General features: G+C 46.4%; 1 protein-coding gene across 5 annotated transcripts in view; it reads left to right on the top strand.

Moving 5' to 3' along the window:
• Positions 1-4,200: 4,200 nt before the first annotated feature.
• The window catches only part of LOC102986899 (kremen protein 1), a 158,584-nt gene continuing 142,676 nt past the window's right edge, over positions 4,201-20,108 (top strand). For 4 of the 5 annotated variants that reach the window (XR_008615923.1, XM_055080387.1, XM_055080391.1 and 1 more), the window contains exon 1: positions 4,201-4,417. Coding sequence is in view for 4 of the 5 variants with exons in the window: in XM_055080387.1 (XP_054936362.1) it covers positions 4,321-4,417 (97 nt within the window). In the remaining variant the exon portion in view is untranslated. The remainder of the gene's footprint in view (positions 4,418-20,108) is intronic. The other variant, XM_024120921.3, reaches the window with a different exon arrangement.

The following is a 20,108-nucleotide window of genomic DNA, read 5'->3' as shown; positions in this document are numbered from 1 at the left end:
AAAATTTAAAAAAAAAAAAGTTGTAAAAAAGAGAGGAAATTGAGCCAATTTATATCAATTCTCATCTTCCTCCTTCATGGCCCACCCCCAAATTCTAGTGGAATTTAGTTGTTTTTAATTTCCTCAGAAGATGTTTTTATTTTAACACCCAAGCAAGTAAACTTCCACACCCATATGGGAACACATCTGAGGTTTGTGATGTAGAAGTTTTAGGAGAGAAGAGAAAAACTTTGGATGAGAGAACTTGAAAAGATTCCTGAACCATGATGCAAACTCGGAGGACCAGTGATTTAGACCACATGTGCTGAATACACACCTATCACGGACCAAGTATGTGAAATGATGTATCCTGCCCATCCTGCCGCCCCTTCTCACCTGTCTCTGAGTTCTCAGATGTGGCCACCTGGATTCCCCACAGACACTGCTAACTCATTATGTTCAAAACCAAATTCTTTTTCTCCCTTCACCCCCATCAGAACAGACTAACTACTGCTTCTCTTGAATTTTCCATCACTAGTTGCCTGACCCAGAACCTGGAAGACAGGATCAGTGCTGAGATGAGCCTGAGGCTAAAGGAAAATCAGGAATCTAGGTCCTGTTTTTATTTAAAGTTTTGAGATTCTGTTCATCATTAATTTTTGACATTCATTTAGAGTTTTTAAAGATATTGCATTAAAACACTGTCCATTAAATATATTTAAAAATTGATTAAATATTTGTCTTGATTACTAAGTTTTGGGGGGCCCCCTTAAATCTTGTGCCTGAGGCCAATGCCTCACTTGCCTCACCCTAATCCCAGCCCTGGACCACTCAGTAGGCATTGGTTGCTAGAACCCCATAAAGATAAGAAGGCAATTCACCACGGTGATGAGGAGTAGGGTCCTGAAGTCCCACTGCCTGGGGTCATAGCCCAGCTCCACCACTAGGCAACCTTTGAGCAAGCCATTTAACCTCTCTGTATGAGGGGGCTCGTAAGACTGCCTCCCTCATAGGGCTACCGTCATATGAGAAATGTGATGACAAACATTGCACACTGCTGAAAGCTTAGTAAAATCCTCAGTAAAGGTTTGCTATTCTTGTTATTATAATCAGACTCCTCATCCAGTGCTCTCTCCACAACATGACTGCCCTTTGAGCAGAAATCACCCCAGCTGGAGGTTCAAAGATACCAGGATCGCCCAAACTCCACCAGCTGAGATCTCTCAGCTTCTTGGCAAATCCTGCTGCCCTCAAGAGGAATCCAAGGGCCTGACTGCAGAGCCGGGAGACAGACAGACAGACACCCATATCTTCCTGGAGGCCCAGGGGCTACAGTCAATGTCCTCACTCTTTCCATGAAATAAAGCTGCTTAAGGACTGAGGCATGTGAAGTATTGAAATGAATATCTCAGGCAGCTCCTTGCCAGGGCCAGGGACCACATAACTGAGCAAAGACCTTGAGCCATTACGTGCCCTGACCTAGACCTGCTCGGTTGTATTTTTAGCCTCTGTGTGCTGTTTCCATCACCTGTGCTGGGCTTTACGCTGGAAAAGAGGGGAGGGAGGGCTGGGGACAGCTAGAGAGATGTTTCTCATGGCAGCCAGTGGGGGCAGGAGCTTGCACACTATTTCTGAGCTATGTTGTACAAGCCAGCTTTCATGGGCTTGCAAAATTTCAGGGGTGTGTGTAGTTAATGACACAGGCCCCGGAGCTTAGAAGGACCTCAGGCTTGGTTTAATGCTCTGTTGTCACCGTCTTGAAATTCTTAAAAATTTTGAACAAGGGGCCCCACATTTTCATTTTCATTTTTCATTGTAGCCCATTCTGGTTACACAAGGCCAAGAGAGCAGAATAAAGGAAGGGGGCTGGTACCCAGTCAACAGGGGTGCCTTTCTGCAGGGCAGTAAGACAGATGGGAGCTACTACCGTGAGGCATAAATCCTCAGACTTGGCCAAATAAACCTGATTTCGAACCCCCCCCCCCATCTGCCTCTTCTTATTTCCTCCTCTGAAACTAGGATGAGATATGAAAGGACCTTGTAAACTGTAGACAGCTGTGCCCCGCTTTGCTAAAACCTTTCCCGGCACTCTAAAACAGTCCACAGAGCACCCTCTGTCAATATCATCATTTTCTTGTTTTTGTAGTACTGTTTGCTCTCTGAAATTCACATTATTTTCCTGTTGGTTGACTGGCCTCTCCCCCCCGTTTGAGTGTCAGTTCTAGGAGTGTAAGTTCTTGTCTTGCTGGTGCTCTTGACAGGCTCCTCACTGAATATTTGTTGAATGGAGGGGGGATCACGCTTACTGAGAACTTGCTTTGTGCTGATGGTTTTACCTGCATCTCCCCATTTTACTCTCCTTCTAGGGCCTCCTGCCTGGGAGGGTGCAAGTTAAGAGTTGAAGCATTCCCAGGTTATGTTGGAGGAGGTGATTTTGGAGGTGGGGAAGGGCCCAAAATGGTGCAGGAGAAGGTAACCAAGAGTGGGAGACACCAGGTGGGATGTGGAGGGCATCCCCCTGCTCCAATAAGGAGCCAGAGGATTCTCGACCTTGGTAATGACCCAGGGAAAACAGTGATTGAACAAGCATACTCTTGCCGTGGCACTGGGTCGTGTGGGTGGTGTGATGGAGCCAAGAAGCTTCCTGGGAGTAGTTGCGCCTTTGGGGCCCAGCTCTGGGAGCAGCTGGGATGGGGGGATGGTTGGGGGCGAGGTGGCGGGTCTTGGGACCGGGCGAGGGGAATGGCTAGGGGGCGAAGGGACCGGTGCACCTAAGACGGGCCGGGGACAGCCCAGCCCCGCTCAGGGCGCGGCAAGTCAGCACAGGAGGGCTGAGGTTCCCGCCGCCGCGCCGGGCACAGGCCCGCACTTGCAAGTCTGGGACCAGGGACTTAAAAGCGCCCGGCGCACCGCCCGGACCTGCCCCGCGGGGCGTCACCGCGGCGGTTTAGGCTGGAGCCGAAGGAAAATCTCTGCCTGGGGGAGTGCGGGGGAGGAGAGAGGCCCACCACAGACCCCGGGGGCGGGCGCGGAAGACCTTGTGGGGGAGTGAGGCCACGCTGGGCCGAGAGTTTAAGCGAGCCACGCGCTCTCTGCGTCGCGGGATCGCAGTGTCTAAGAAAGCACCATTGCCCCACCCACTTCTGGATTTTCTTGGTATCGGGCGGTTTACTTGCATCTATCTAATCTAATCTAATCTTGTGAAGACTTTTTTAAAAAAATACATTGTCTTTATTGCATTTATTATTATTATTTTGCGGTACGGGGGCCTCTCACTGCTGTGGCCTCTCCCGTTGCGGAGCACAGGCTCCGAACGCGCAGGCTCAGCGGCCGTGGCTCATGGGCCCAGCCGCTCCGCGGCATGTGGGATCTTCCCGGACCGGGGCACGAACCCGTGTCCCCTGCATCGGCAGGCGGACTCAACCACTGCGCCACCAGGGAAGCCCAAGACCTTTTAATATTCCTATTTTGCAGATGACAAAGAGCAGGAAACTTGCCCCAGCTGACAAAAAATGTGCGATAGGATTCGGAACCGGGGCTCAGTATGCTGCCTCTTTTGTGGCTGCAAAAGTTGGGATGGTGAAAGGAACTCAACATTTTCTAAGCTCCTACTGTGTGTGTGTAAAAGTTTCCATGCATTGTCTCATTTGGTACAACCTCTTTGGGAGTAATTGCTATCAACGTCCCCATTTTAACAGATAAGGAAATTGAAGTAAGAGACCTATTTTTCTTTTAAATTCGCCCAAGATTTTACAGGTGATCAAGTGGGATATGAACCCGGACAGGCTGACTCCAGAGCACCCTTTTTTAAACCGCTGTGATGAGCCAAGCAGGGAAAAGCGGTTTGCAGACTGCTGTTCTATTACGGCTGAGGCTGAGCCCGCGTGTGGGTCACGACCCGAGTGAGGGTGGAGCAGGGGTCACTGGGAGCCCGGCCCGGACCAGCCGGGTCAAACCTCCGCTTGTGGACTCGGAGGCTGTGCCCCAGGCCCCGCCCCTCACCTGCTGGCCCCGCCCCTCGAACCAAGAAAGTGGTCCGCGGGTGGGCGGGCCCAGGTGCAGGGTGATGTGGGAGGGGCCTGGAGCGTGAGTGGCAGGCGCGGGCGGGGCGAGGCGGGCGTGCGCAGTCGGCTCCGCCCCTCGGGCCTCGCGGCGGAGCCTGGCGGGCCCCTGGCTGCAGGGGCGGTGGCGGCGCTGGGGAGGGCGGGCTGGGGCGGGGCGGCCGGGCGGCCGGGGAGGGGCCACGCTCGAGCCTAGCGTCCCGCTCCCATGGCCGCCCCCGGCTCCCTGCGTTGCCCCTTCTCCCCCGGGCCGCGCCCCGGGGCCCCGCACTGACGGCCCATGGCGCCGCCCGCCGCCCGCCTCGCCCTGCTCTCCGCCGCCGCGCTCACGCTGGCCGCCCGGCCCGCGCCCAGCCCCGGCCTCGGCCCCGGACCCGGTGAGTGAGCGACCCCCCCCCACCCCTCGCTCCGCCTGTCCTGCGCGGATCCCGCCCGGGGGGCCCAGCTCCCTCGCCCCTGCCTTCTGGGACTCCTTCTCCAGCCCCTCAGCGACGCCTCTCAGACGGGGCGGCCCCTCTCCTCAGGACCTGGGACTCCCCCAGACCCCTCAGCTACGCCCTCGGCCGGCGCCCTGTCTGCCTCAGTACAACCCAGAGCCTTTGGCCAGGCTCCTCAGCGACGTCCCCCCGGCCGGGATGTCTCCTCTGTCTCAGGACCCGGCACCCCCAGCTCAAGTCCCTCAGCGACTCCCCCCCGGGCCGGGACGCTCCCCCACCCCGCCTCAAGACGCTGCCCCCCCTCCCCAAGCCCCTCAGCGACATCCCGGGCCAGGATCCCCTCCGCCAGCCCCACAACGACGCCCCCAGTCCCCCCTCCCACCCACGCCCGCGAACCCTGCGTCTGCCCGCTCACGAGCGGGTGCGGAGGCGACAGGAGCGGGCGCCCGGCCCCTCTGCCTGGTCCCGGCTGCACCCGCTTGCCCAACACTATTTTCTGAGTACAAGTCGAGAAGAGTAAAGTTGCCCTGCCCGCCCTGCTAGAGGTAGACCTGGGTCCGGAGACGACCGGCTCTACCCAGCCAGAACGTTCCCTCCCTAGCCATCCCCCACCCCACTGGGGCCGCTTTGAACTTCCCCATGACTCGGTGCAGGTCCAGCATGGAGAGGGGAAGAAAATAAGGGGTGATGGGAAACTTCTCCCCTACAGAGCTTAGGGTGCTTATCCTGAGAGTGCAGTGCAGAGCACTCGTTTCCCCAGTAGGCCCACACTTTAAACAGGGTAACCCGCTCCCCAGGCCAAGGTCAAGGCCAGGTCTTCCCCAAGTGGGGCCCTAGACCAGGATGGAAGCTGGGACTTTGCTTAGCTTGCCCGCACACCCTTCCTTGTAACAGAACTCTCCAAGTTGAAGAGCAGGCAAGGGGGCGTTGTCTGGCCCAGGTACATCTGTCTGCAAGTTGTTCAGGTGTTGAGAATTCGGCATTAATGGAAGGGACGGCAAAAGTGCATTACCAGGTTTGCTGAAGTAAGAACGCTGGCCTCTGGGTTCTCCACCCAAAGTCGCAGACTGTGATGTTGGAGAGACAGGATTTTGCTGATGAAAGAAAACTCCAAGTTGCTTTGTTTACTTACCAGCTTGGATTTGTGATAAAGATAAGGATTTAGTGTTGTCACTTACTATGTGACTTTGGGTTGTGCCTTCAGCTCTCTGAGCCTCAGTTTCCTCATCTGTAAAGGAGGGATGATGATAACTCCCTTGCAGGGTGTTGTGAAGATTAAATGATGTACTGCAGGTAACACACCCACATATAGCAGGCAGTCACTAAACATATTTAATACTTCTTTTTATGGTGCTTTACGGTTCACCAAGTGCTGGACACCTCCTTTGCCCTGGGAATGCTATGAACTTCCAGTCTGATTAATCCCTGTTAAAGGCAAAGCTTGGCTTTAGAGTGGTAGAAGGGGGCTCTCCAAGTGCTATAAACCTTAGGCTCAGGAAGTGGTTTCTGAGTGATCAGTGGCCTTCTAGGGGACAACTACAAAAACTTGTGCAGAAGTTTGATCACTTCTACTGTTTGCTGTATGTGGGGAATGAAGGAGGGACTTTCTGAGAGCCAGGATATGTCAACATAACTGTAACCTAGTAACCCCTTAGCTCCACTTTGCCATATGTGTGGTCAGGATTTAATGTCCTCTATGGAGAGAGAGGTATGGGTGGAAGTAAACTGTTTCCTCTCCGGGAAAGGGCAGAGTAATAGCTCTGAAAAGTGTTCAGTGAGCCAGCTGTGTGCTTATGCTTGTTGGAAGGTGGGACCCCCTCCTCAGGCACCTTTGCTTTGCTTGGAAGGGTCAAATGCAGCAGTTCTTATGTAGTTTGAACCTCAAACCTTGGTGTGTGCTTTTATTGGAGTCTGGGGTAGGGACAAATAAATAACCATTGTGAAATGATTTATGATAAGTGGCCCATGTTCCCAATTCAGTGAGCCTCACCAGCTTTTTTCCCTCCCATCCTAGTACATCAGTGCCTTTGTGACTTCTCCTCTTTAGTTCCAGAGGCAGTTTTAGGGAGATACCACATGGTCTTCAGCATCACATCCTGTCTAGAGCCTACCCACTAGTTTTTAAAAATCCTTTCCAATAAAAAACACGTTTTACTCTGAGGATATGCCAAACTTGACATTTCATATTTTTGATACTGTAATTTTCTCTAAAATTTTGTGGATGGAAAAAATTATTTCAATACTTATATTCTGCATAATTTTGTAATATTTAAATTACTGGTGGTTTGCATTTTTGAATGCTGACTTTATAAAAAGTTAGCTCATTCCCTATCAGTGCTACTTCTAATTACAGTGTGTAGCCAACCCCAGATGACCTCCCTTCTCTTCATTCTTTGAGATTCTCTCCCTTCCTTCACAACTGATAAGGAGGAAGGTAGAGGTTAGTGGTGGAATCTAGACTCCCTTTTCAAGGAGGAAGGCAGCCAGGGCTGTGGGCTGATGGGCTCTCTGAAGTGAACTTGCATCTGGAATTTACTGACCTGCAGGGGACAGCCAAGAGGTAGGAAGAGCAGAGAAGACTGAGTGGACTTCAGCTCTGAGTTTTCCGCCTAAGGCATATACCTGCTTGGGTGTTTCACCACATTTAGGGGCTTTTGGGTGTGCGTCAACAGAGTGTCTCAACTCTGGTTATGTTTGCTGTGAACAGCCTTTTATGCTCATCCTCCTCCAGCTCTTCATGTAGAATTTGTCCCATTAGACAGCAGTGTGTCTTGCCATAAAACCTACGAGTTCAGTTAACAGTGAGAGCTTCATACTGTACAGGACCTCATCCCTCTTGCGGACTCCATTAATGTTGTATGGAATTACCTGTATACAACCCAGGGGCTGAGATGAGTGAAGGGGACTAGCGTGCATACCAGTTACTTTTATGTATTTTAAGAAACAGGAAACTGTCAAAACTGACCTGGCATCAAAGAACTCTGATCTTTTTGTGAAAATTTTTGGCCCCTCGACAAAGCTGTTTAAGTGTTTGAGATATGCAGTGAGACCTTTTATAAACCTTAGAGCAAAAAGAAGTTCAATTTAGGCTCACTGCTAATAAACAGCAAGTTGGTACACTTAATGTAGATATTATTGATACACTTACTTATGATTTAGCATATTTGGATCAAAAGCAATAAATGATGAAGGTAAAATATATTGCTTTAAATTGCTTCACAATATACAGATTAGGAATTTTGGGTGATGGGCAATATACCATCTTTAGTTTAGAATTTTTTAGCCTATAATGCCATCTTAGGCTGTAGGTCAGGTAGGTGTCAGCAAACATTTTTTGTAAAGGGCTAGACAGTAAATAATTTGGGCTTTGTGAGCCATGTACTGTCTGTTGCAGTACAACAGCTGCAGAATCTCAAAGAATGAAGAGAAGGGAGGTCATGTTTGTAGAGCAAAGCAGCCATAGACAAACTGAATGGATAGGTGTGGCTGTCTTCCAAGAAAACTTACATGGACACCAATATTTGAATTTCATGTGATTTTTTAACAGTTTTTTAAAAATTTTATTTATTTTTGGCTGTGTTGGGTCTTCGTTGTTGTACATGCGGGCGTTCTCTAGTTGCAGCGAGTGGGGGCAACTCTTTGTTGTGGTGCGCGGGCTTCTCATTGCGGTGGCTTCTCTAATTGCGGAGCACGGGCTGTAGGCGTGCGGGCTTCAGTAGTTGTGGCACGTGGGCTCAGTAGTTGTGGCTTGCAGTCTCTAGAGTGCAGACTCAGTAGTTGTGGCACACGGACTTAGTTGCTCCGCGGCATGTGGGATCTTCCTGGACCAGAGCTCGAACCCGTGTCCCCTGCATTGGCAGGTGGATTCTTAACCACCAGGGAAGTCTAATGTGATTTTTTTTTTTTTTTTTTTTTTTTGCGGTACGCGGGGCTCTCACTGCTGTGGCCTCTCCCGTTGCGGAGCACAGGCTCCGGACGCGCAGGCTCAGCGGCCATGGCTCACGGGCCCAGCCGCTCTGCGGCATGTGGGATCCTCCCGGACTGGGGCACGAATCCGTGTCCCCTGCATCGGCAGGCGGACTCTCAACCACTGCACCACCAGGGAAGCCCTAATGTGATTTTTATATGTCACAAAGTACTGTTCCTTTGGTTGTTTTCAACCGTTTAAAAGTTTAAAAAGCATTTTTAGCTCATGGGCCATACGAAAACAGGCAGTGGGCCAGAGTTGGCCTGCAGGCTGGACTTGACCAAGTCCTGCTCTAGGTCCATATGTGTTGATTTTTTCCAGTGTTCACTGGTCTGGAAAAGTGACAAGGAGGCTTGCTGAATGAACCTTTTACCTTTTACTATAAACTAACTGTAAGAGGCATGGGAGAAATGGTTAAAAAGGTAAATTTTGTGTTAGGTATATTTTACCACAATTTTAAAAAAACATATCGAGGGAGGGAAATTTCATACACATACATTTGGATCTTTAATAAGACTTTAAAAAATACTTTAAAAAGTAATTCAGTATGGTTCAGTGTGCACTACATAAAGAAAATATAGCCTTCCTCGGAACCAGCCCATTGTTTGTTCAGCTATGCAGATGTTGCTTGGATCAAACTGTTGAGAGATTTGTTTCTCAGAGGAAAGCCCAGGCAGCAGGTGGCACCAGCCCTGAGACATTTAAAAAAAAAAAAAAGGAGAAAAAAAAGAAGAAAACAAACTTCTATCACTTTCCTAAACAGTTGAATGGTTCTATTGTCATTTTTAAAGGGGCCTTTAAAAAACAACAGTGTGCTTAGCATGGATGATTATTTTGTTTTAATTAAAACATTTTCAAAAAAACAAAATGAAACACTCAAACATACCAAATTGATTGTGTTTGTACTGTGGAACAGTTAATGCAAAACACTTGGGAGAGGCCGTACATTTGGATCTGTAGTTTTTTCTTAGTTTTTGCCTCCTGAATAAGGATAATAGAGGAGGAAGTGAATGTGTTCCTTAGCAAACTACCTGTGCAGGTTTTGAGGTGAGGTCTCCTCAAGCCCCCTTTTGTCACCTGGCAGGTTAGTTTCTGGCTGGCTCACAGTGAATGGGTGAGAACGGTGACTGACATTCTTCCACATTCATTTTGACCTTGAGTATCCAGGTGGAACCCGGAAGCATTAGTCTAAGAGAGGAGCCTGAGGTCACTCTGTTTTTTCCCCCTCTCCGTTGTCTTCAGTGTCATTCTCTCAAGACGGCAGTGCTTCTTCCCCAGACGTCACCTCTGGGACATTAGCCTGGATTCGGATTAAATAGGGAAAGGAAAGAGGCCGTTGTAGAAACATGAGAAGGGTGTCCATACTCCTCAAAAATAGCCACTCCACAGAAACCTACCTTCTCGTCCTCTAAGGAAATTCCTTTCATCCCCCTTTTAATCCTCTTTCTAGGTAAACACCTCCCTCTCCTGGACTTGCAACAGTTTGAAGAGGAATGAGGTTGGGGCTAGGAAGTACTTTACAGACAAAAGATTTGAGGCCACCTCACACGCAAGGCTGCCTCTCCCTCCTGCAGTTATGAGAGGGTACTTAATAACAGTACCCTCTCAGGGCTGCCCCTCTGCTGGGCCCAGCTTCTAGTTTTCTTGCCACTGATTTAATCCCTGGCAAGTAGCCAAAGCATTAAACTTTTATTGTTCAATTTACCACGAGGGCGGGGCCCTGCTTCTAGTGGGCTGAGGAGGCTTCCAAACCCCAGTGTCACACCACATTAGCAACTTCAGACTTTGAGGGCTGGATTTCTTTCAGTTTGGTTAGATTCTTGGTTAGAACCAGAGCAGTATATTCACACTCAAAGTTTGAAAGCTCGGAAATAATAAAAACAGCATAGGCAACTTTTAAAGATGATACAAAACAGTTGTGGCATTGACTTATAGGACTAACTGTAAACAGAGTTAGAGTTTATATCTTTTAAACAGAAATGTTAAATGGCTGTCCATGTTCCTTGGTGTCCTAAAGTTGGATGAAAACATGGCGACCAAGTAGTTCTAGAACAGTAGGGATTGTTAACCAATGTCATCACAGTATGTAAATTACTTGCTGCTGTTAAATCTATAAAAATTCATCTTCAAAGAAAATTATTGGGCTGGTAAAAATATTTTTAATAATGACCACAGAAGCCATATTTGTTTTTCTTTGATGTTCTTCCAAAGACTTCTGGTTTTAATCAGATTGTTCCCACATAAAATACAGTGGAAATCTACAATAATAAAATCCCTATTCCTATGTCTATGGGGAAATAAACAGGATGGGGACTGTCCTTTTAAGGGGCTTTCCCCTTCCTTTTCCCCAGACTCAAAGCCTCTATTACTGGTGGGTGTTTTGGCATCAGTTAAGGGCCTTCAATCCTTCCCTCCCTCCATGTTTTGCTCTTTCATTAAAGTGTTTCTGTTGTCTAATTATATCCTTTCAATCAAATTAGAGACTGCAGCATCTGGTGAGGGCCGTAACTGCTGCCATCTGCACCTCGTATATACAGGCCTTTTCAGCTGAGAATCACTCAACTTCCAAATGGCAGGAAGAGATTTGGAAAAAGTTTAGTTGGAAGGGAGGTTAACTTAAAAGGAACATCTTCAAAGGCTGGGTTCGATGCCCTGCTTGCTGTGATGTGTGCACTGCCATGCAGAACTTCATTGGCTTGGCTCACCAAAGATTCTTTAGTGCTTCTGGCAGATGAAGGGTTTCTGATTGTCTTAGCTGAAATGACTAGTCCTCTCATCCTTGTTAAGGGCTTGAGGCAGCCCCGGGGCGAGCTGAAAATTTCTCCCTTGAGAAGAATCTTTTGTTGTATGACCACCGGTTGGTTAATGGATATGACACTTTCTGTTTATTTGACCATTTCTTCTAATTCAGTGGTTTCAACTAGAGGAGATATTTTGCCCCCAAGGTACACTTGGCAATATCTGGAGACATTTTTGCTTGTCACAACTCACTGTGCGGTGGGGAGGGGTGTGCTACTGGCATCTAGCAGGTAGAGAGGCTAGGGATGCTGCTTACGATCCTGGAATGCACAGGACAGTGGCCCCCTTCCCCCCCAGAATTATCTAACCTGAAACATCAGTAGTGCTGAGGTTGAGAAACTGTGTCCTAATTATATTATTCTTTTATCCTTCCCTTCACTGTGGCCTCGGAGTAGGCAACTCTGATCAACATCTTTTTTCACTCTTAAGAAAATAGATTCTTCATTGTCCATATCTAAACTCCTTAAGCATTTCCGTGAACAGTGTTTCAGAAATCTTAATGGAGTAAGGTCTGTGGGTCACCGTGTGTTTCCACTCTCTCTAGAGTAAGAGTGCCAGATTAAATACAGGACACTCAATTAAATTTGAATTTCAGATAAACAGTAATTTTTTGTGTTTGTCTCATGCAGTATTTGGGAATACTTATCTTTAAAAATCATTCGTTGTTTATCTGAAATTCAAATTTAACTGGGCATTCTGTACTTTCATTTGCTAAATCTGACAACCCTACTCTAGATTCGTGAAACTTTAAACCTTTGACTAGCAAATCAGTCTGTTGGCCACCATCTGCCCTTATTGTTCTGGGTGACTAGAGGTGACAGCAATGTCTGTTCTTGTTTGTAAGTCTGTGCTACACTGAGACTTTCCTTCTGCCTCAAGCTGTCTCCATGGCCAGAACTTCTGAAACTTGTCACTTGAGTCATATTTTTATCTTGGGACCAACTAACAAACGCTTATCAAATGCCTACTGTATGCCCAGCATCTCCGACTAGGACTTGTCCCTGTACCAGTTCTTGGAAGAGGACAACTTTGTTGCTTCGGGTTTTACTTTAAAGATGTGCTCTAGAGATATGCTGTCTACCTGGCAGTCAGCTAGCTCACCATTCAAGGACTGTTGTATTATTTGCCCATCCCACGTCAACCAAGGGAAGCTGAATAACCCAGAACCTGGCCTCCATGGAGCATTGGCTGCCCTCCAGGGCTCCGTTATTGGGGAACTTTCTTGCCCTCTGAAGTTAAAAATAGGGTACAGGCAATACTGATGAAAGTTGTCCAAAAGCTGGATTATATCAGTTTATTTTATCTCCTTTTTAGTCTGACTGAGAGCTTCAGACAGCGTGAAATAGTGTTGCTCAAGTCATGGTGAGGCAAGGTGTAGATTTGAGCCAGGTGTCTCCCATTGAAAGCAAACAATATCAACATGAGTATTCATTACAAAGGGGGTTGCTTATTCCCTATTACAAATAGCTCTACCATGGATTCTATTTAAATAGCAGACTCCCAGGGCTTCCCTGGTGGTGCAGTGGTTGAGAATCCGCCTGCCGATGCAGGGGACACGGGTTCGCGCCCCGGTCCGGGAAGATCCCACATGTCGCACATGCCGCGGAGCGGCTGGGCCCGTGAGCCATGGCCGCTGAGCCTGCGCGTACGGAGCCTGTGCTTCGCAACGGGAGAGGCCACAACAGTGAGAGGCCCGCGTACCGGGAAAAAAAGAAAAAAAGGAAAAAAAAAAAAAAATAAATAAATAGCAGACTCCCCTGGTTTAAATAGCAAGCATTTGATTTTCAAATACTTGATTTATATAAGCTTTCCTGAAACTTCTCCCAGGTCACTGCTAGGTAGGGCATGATAGCTAGCCTGGAGGCACAAATTGGTGAGGAAACCAGGGCACTCTGAACATGTCTGTCATGGGTTTTCCCCCTAGCCCTCCATACACCTGATTCCCTCATTCAACAAAAGTTTGCCAGGCACATTCTGTGTGGTCTGTAGTTGCTGAGAATACAAAGATGAGTGAAGAAACTTATGGCCTAGTGCTTCTTGAGCAATTATAGGTCAAGCTGATCCAGTCTTAGAAGAGCTGGGGCAGCAGGTGCTGTGGGACTTGTTTTAGAGCCTCTGGTTTCCATAGGAGTATAGTGCTATCTCCTCTAGACCCTGAGCTTTCAAATAGTTCTCCATCTTTTGTCTTTTTTGTTTCCTTTAAAGTTGATTTATAATGTACTAAGTTATTGTCCATCAGAGAACTGGACTTTGAGCTTTAAAACATCTTATTGTGCTTCCCGTTTCCTTATGTGAAAACCCTAGTGTGAAATTTTATTTCAAGATTGAAGAGGAGGGCTTCCCTGGTGGCGCAGTGGTTGAGAGTCCGCCTGCCGATGCAGGGGACGCGGGTTCGCGCCCCGGTCCGGGAAGATCCCACGTGCCGCGGAGCGGCTGGGCCCGTGAGCCATGGCCGCTGAGCCTGCGTGTCCGGAACCTGTGCTCCGCAGTGGGAGAGGCCGCGACAGTGAGAGGCCCACGCACCGCAAAAAACAAAAAAACAAACAACAACAACAAAAGATTGAAGAGGATATTTATAAATAAACATCTAAAGTAGATCCATTTATACTCAAACATTACACTGAGAGAGGTGCCATCACCACACCATGATAGAATATGTTCTGTTGGTATTGGCAGTAAAGTCCATGGTTAATTAATGAAATGTTTTTCTTAGAGTTCTGCTGAGCTAGTGACTTCTGAGTGAGTCCATGCTTTCACTGAGGCTTGGCCTAATCTCTCTGTATATGTTACAGAGCTAGATGTTGATAGGTTAATGGTCATTCTTTCTTAAGAACTGTCTCCTGGTCTTCAATTTGATGAGTGTACTTGTATATTATATCCTAAATGATGAATGTAAGTTCCTCAAGCACTACTGCATGTTCATGGTGACTCTTCCTGGCAAAAACACATGTCCTTCACAGTGACAGCCACGGCATGCTTTCCAGTGGGTCCTGCCTGGGTAGGAGTGGAGCATATTCAAGATGAGAGCCAGATGGGAAGAGTGGTACCCAAGCAGCACTGCATTCTGGGCCTGCTCTGCCTCAAGAATTATCTATTTTTCCAATTTTTATATAACAAATAATAAGGACCCCTCTCTGAAGTGTTTTCCTGGGTCTTCTGAATTTAAACCTGTTGTCTGTTGCTTACGATATGTTCAGTTTTTTTCTTAAAATAGTCTTTTAATTAAGTATTTATCTATTAATAGAGATGAATAAACTGGAGATTCAAATAGAAGACCTCAGGTCTTCCAAAAGTATGAGTTCTTTTTTTTTAAAATAAATTTATTTTTATTTATTTATTTTTGGCTGCATTGGGTCTTCGTTGTTGTGTGCGGGCCTTCTCCAGTTGTGGAGAGTGGGGGCTGCCCAGCAGTTGTGGCACAGTGGCCCAGCTGCTCTGCAGCATGTGGGATCCTCCTGGGCCAGGGCTCGAATCCGTGTCCCCTGCACCGGCAGGCAGACTCTCAACCACTGCGCCACCAGGAAAGTCCCAGTGAATTCTTTAGTTAAAATAACTTTGAGAGGTATGGCCTTTTCTTCTGACATTGTTCCCATGAATGAAAAGGAAGATCTAAAAGATATTTTAATGGAAAAGCTACTGATAAATAATTGCAGTGGGCTTCCCTGGTGGCTCAGTGGTTGAGAGTCTGCCTGCTGATGCAGGGGACACGGGTTCGTGTCCCAGTCTGGGAAGATCCCACATGCCGCGGAGCGGCTGGGCCCGTGAGCCATGGCCGCTGAGCCTGTGCGTCCGGAGCCTGTGCTCCGCAACAGGAGAGGCCACAACAGTGAGAGGCCCACGTACCGCAAAAAAAAAAAAAATTAATAATAATTGCAGTGATTATTTTTGTGGTAATTCTACTTTGGGCAAAAGTACAAAAGTACTTTGTCCTCTGGTCATTTGAACTGTGAATACGTAGTCCAAGAACATGGTAGGTGAATGTCTGTCTTGATTTTAGATGACTGAATTTATGGCTGATTGAGTTGGTTTATCGTTCTTGAAAAGAAACTAAGGTAGATTAATTGTAAAACAACATGTTAGTAAGTATTTTCAAGAGGTCCTTTCAAAAAATTTTGCTTTGGGAAATTTAGAACATATTCAAAAATAAAAATGTAAGGAAGTCATTTGTATCCATCTCCCAGCTTCCACAATCATAAACCAAGGCCAAAGTATTTCATCTCTACCTCTTTCATCCCTCCAACTAGATTATTTCATAACAAATCTCAGATATCATATCATCTTATCTGTAAATATTTCAGTATGTATCCCTAAAGGATAAGAACTCTTTTCAAAAACATAGCAGCAGAGACTTCCCTGGTGGTCCACTGGGTAAGACTCAGTGCTCCCAACGCGGGGTGGGGGGTGCCTGGGTTTGATCTTTGCTCGGGGGACTAGATCCAGCATGCATGCTGCAAGTAAGAGTCCGCATGCCACAACTAAGAAGTCCACACACCGCAGCTAAAAAAAAAAAAGGATCCCACGTGCTGCAGCAAAGATCCCACGTGCCACAACTAAGATCCGGCGCAACCTAAATAAATGAATAAATATTAAAAAAAAAACCAAACATAGTAACAGTACCACTACCATTATGACAACTAAAATTTTAACAATAATTTCTTAATATTGTCAAATATCCAGTCAGTAATCAGTTTTCAGATATCCCTGGTTGTCTCATCGGTGTTTTTACCGTTCAAACCAGGACCTAAGCCAGGTACAGTTAGGTGATGTGACTTTTGAGTCTCTATTAACCTAGAGGTTTCTCCTCTTTTTCTGTTTTTTCTTGAAATTTATTTGTTGAAGATGTAGTTTCTTCTAAACAAAAAGAGTGCTTAAGTGCCTCTTCAGAAGGAGGGCCCACATGGAAGGTGAGTTATTTTTTTCCATAGAATTCTCACTTCCATTAGAGAAATGGGTAGAATTAGAGAATTTTAAGCCTGGGAGAGATTTTAGCCATCAATCCTTTCCTGTCACACTCCCTCAGACTTCTGAGCCTCAGTTCTTCTATTTTGTTAGAATCTTGAAATTAGAGTTTAGAGTGAAGGGATATTGAGAACACGTGTCTCAAATCCCCTTGTTTCACCAGTGAAGAAATGGAGCCCCAAATCCAGGTGATTTCTTCAAACCCCGCAGTGTCAGCTACTTGTCTGGTGTCATTTCCCCTTTCTTCCAGTGATTCTCAATATGTACCATGTGTATAGAAGGCCCCTCCCTCCTACCCTCTCTCTAAGTAATCTAGGTGATCTAGACTTGATCGCCTGCCTCCATGTAATCATGGGAATCTCTTACCTTGGGGAGCCATTGGCATTAAAGATGCAGAGTGTCTTCTCACAGGCTCAGCTGTGTTAGGATGGGAAAGTCTGGGAACCCCTGCCTTCCCAAGGCCACGTGCCTCTTTACCATGGGGTTCCACATAACTGAAATAAGCATTCCTGAAGTGCTTTTGAGTGTCTGAGGGCAGAAGGTGATTTTGCCAGGGACCATAGGCTTTGAAGACCTACCCATGAGTTCCCACTGGACACCAGTCTGTACTGGAAACCCAACAGAGCAGCAGGTGTGTTGTGAAAACATCTGACGACACTCTTGTGTTGCCCTCTAAATATTAAAAGGAGCTTTTTCCACCTAAGCCTTGTATTTCTATAGTCTACCCACCTACCAACTTTTATAGATGTGTTTGAAAGAACAGATGTTCCCACTGGAAGATGCTTCTGCCTTCTTATTTTAAGATGCCGTAATTCAATTTAATGCTTATTGATTCATGTTGATTTCAAACTAGGCTAAAACCAGCCAGATTCTTCCAACATAGGATCAATGGAGATGCTGAGTGGTCCTACATGGAACAGAAAGTCAGCTTTGATGGGTTAAAAACAGTGACTCTCACAAACATCATATAATAGAGATCTAACTAGTAATTAGCTACCAGAAAACCAGGAAAATTCAAGACTCAATATGAGAAAAACCTCAATAGTGTGGTTTTAGGCAAACAGTGTAGTTAACAATGATCTAGTTACAGAGCTTCATTGAGAACTTATTCTTCAACTTTATTAAATGTTATCAAGGAATAGAATGTCTTTTGCTTTCCTACCACCATCTCATATATGTCAAGTTTTAATTATTTTAAAACACACCGTTATAGTTTTAAACATGAACTTTTAAAACACAGTGCACGTGCAACCTGTCAGGAGTTAAATTGCCTAGTTCTCTTAACTTGGCATTTTCCTCACTTATAATAAGTACAGATATTGAATTATGTGATTTCAGTAGCATATATAAACAAAGATGTGTTTCATCCCATAGTTCAAATTTTGATTAAGAAAAACATGTACCTTTTTTTCTTTACTTTTTATCCACTGAATGCTGGGATTCAACATAGGGTTTAAACCATATTTATTTTTCCTATCCTGATGGTAGCCTGATAACTGCCCATTAAATCACTAGGTAGACAGACTTTGGGAATTGTATTGTGGAAAATGTATCTGGGAATATTTCTAGGTGCTCTACAGGTCATGCCTCTAAATCAACTGAAATCTTCAAATAACGTTACATACAGCATGCGAGTATGAGAGCCTATGGAATTTGAGGGATAAATATCAAAGTTTTGAATATATATGCCATCAAGTCAATCAGTCTTTATACCAACCCTTCTAAATTCCAAACATAATAAACAATAATAGTTTTATGAGAGAAAACTCAAGCTTGCTTTTATTAGCAATGGGGAGTATTGAACTTTCACCCAAACATGGTCTTTGTCCTCAGATCTTCCTACCATGGGGATGACCTCCAGGCCTTCATGCAGCAGCAAGTCCTGCAGAAAACAGTTGGTCTGCACACCATTTGCTCAGAGATTCTCACCCAAGATTTGTACACCCTAATGTGATTCCATATATCTCAAGAGAATTTCAATGAAATTAGCATCTCCAGTTTTTTTTTTAAATAAATTTATTTATTGTATTTATTTCTTTTTGGCTGCGTTGGGTCTTCATTGCTGGGCGCGGGCTTTCTCTAGTTGCGGCGAGCGGGGGCTACTGTTTGTTGCTGTGTGCGGGCTTCTCATTGCGGTGGCTTCTCTTGTTGCGGAGCACGGGCTCTAGATGCGTGGGCTCGGTAGTTGTGGCTCATGGGTTCTAGAGCGCAGACTCAGTAGTTGTGGCACACGGGCTTATTTACTCTGTGGCATGCGGATTCTTAATCACTGCACCACCAGGGAAGCCCGCATCTCCAGTTTTTAAAAATAAATGCCATATGCCATATTTTGGAGGGTTTTGGTGCTGGAGAAAAAGGTAAGGAATTGCCAACTTAGAAAAGTAGAATTAATCCTGAGTGCTTTGATGCCAGCCTTGGAAGTTTTTATTAAGGAGTTTTCTTCTGTATTTACTCAGTTTTTGTCAGGCTTGTGTCTAACTTAATGGCTGTTTTCATTCAATCCCCAAAGCAAAAGATTTGCAGTTTTCTGATGGAGAGGAAGGTCCAGCAGAGATGAATGGAATGGGTTCCAACTGGGGAAGACAGGGAGGAAATAAAAGTGCTTTCACACCTTCTTATTCCTCTCTTCTCAAAACACCTTCTCCCTTACCTTCCGAGACCCACATGCTTCCTTAGCTTTTCTCCCACCTCCCAGGCTGCACATCACTGCTGGGCCCTTCTCTTCCCAGGCCTGAAACATTGCAGGGTCCCAGGGCTCAGCCCCAGATGTCTTCTCTCTCCACACAGTGCTGTTACCTCCACACTCTTGGCTTCTTTCCTCAACTCTAGGCTCATCTAGCCATCTGCTTACTCTGTATCTCCATCCAATTTTCCTATCCAAAACCAAAGCCTTGATTCCACCCCAAGATATTCTGTGCCTATTGGGTCCTCCCCATCGTAGTAAATGGCAGCACCACTCATTCAGCTGCTTGGTGTTGTACCTAACTCCTCTTTCTCTGGGACCCCAGCAAATACTTTTGGTTCTACCTTCAAAATATATCCGGAATCTGGCCACTTCTTCCTATCCTTCAGCTACCAGCCTGGCCCAAGCCATCCTTCTTTCCAGCTCATCCTTCTGCAGTAGGCACCTAACTGGTCTCCCTGCTGAGTGCTTAGCTGTCTCTACACAGCTCTTCCTTCACCCAGCAGCTATAGTTCTACTAAAAGATAAGTCAGATCGTGTCATTTCTCTGCTCAGAGCTCTCCAATGACGTCCTGTCACTCTTAGAACAGAAGCCAAAATCTAATTTATACAACCCTGAAGACTTTACATGTCCTGTCCTTGCCTGCCTCCTCCTCCTCTTCATTTCCCACCACCCTCCCCTGCACTCACCCTACCTAGTCGGATCAGAGGAGCTGCCTCACAGTTCCCCAAACCTTCCCCAGCACATTGCTGCTTGCAGGGGGTTTGCACTGGCTGTGCCCTCTGCCTGGAATGCCCTTCCTGCGTCCTTTCCGTCCTTTCCGTTGTTCGCTTCCTCCCCTTGTCCACATCTCCCCTCGTCCTCCCCTCGTCTCCTCTCCAGGCCTTTCCTGACCCACCTCTTCTAAAAGAGAACCCCCACCCTTCCATCTCAGTCCCCTAACTCCATTTTCCCTTATAGCACTTCTCACTGGCTGGTGTTAATTTTGATTGATGTATTATGAGCTTGAAGCCCAGTGAGCATGTGAGCTCTAGGAACACAGAGTGTTCACCACTGCTGTCCCAGTGCTGTGAACAGTGCCAGGCACATAGTAAGTGTTGAGTAAATATTTGTTGAATTAATGAATAATATCGTAGACATTAGATTTATCACCTTTGCTTGTTCTCTTTCACTGAATGCATAAATATTACAACCAGCCATGTGATATTTTATTTTTTATTGG

This window comes from Physeter macrocephalus, chromosome 19, assembly GCF_002837175.3.
Source record: "Physeter macrocephalus isolate SW-GA chromosome 19, ASM283717v5, whole genome shotgun sequence".
NCBI lineage: Eukaryota > Metazoa > Chordata > Mammalia > Artiodactyla > Physeteridae > Physeter > Physeter macrocephalus.
Note: the sequence above shows the minus strand (reverse complement) of the source record. Positions and strands in the feature narration are given on the sequence as shown.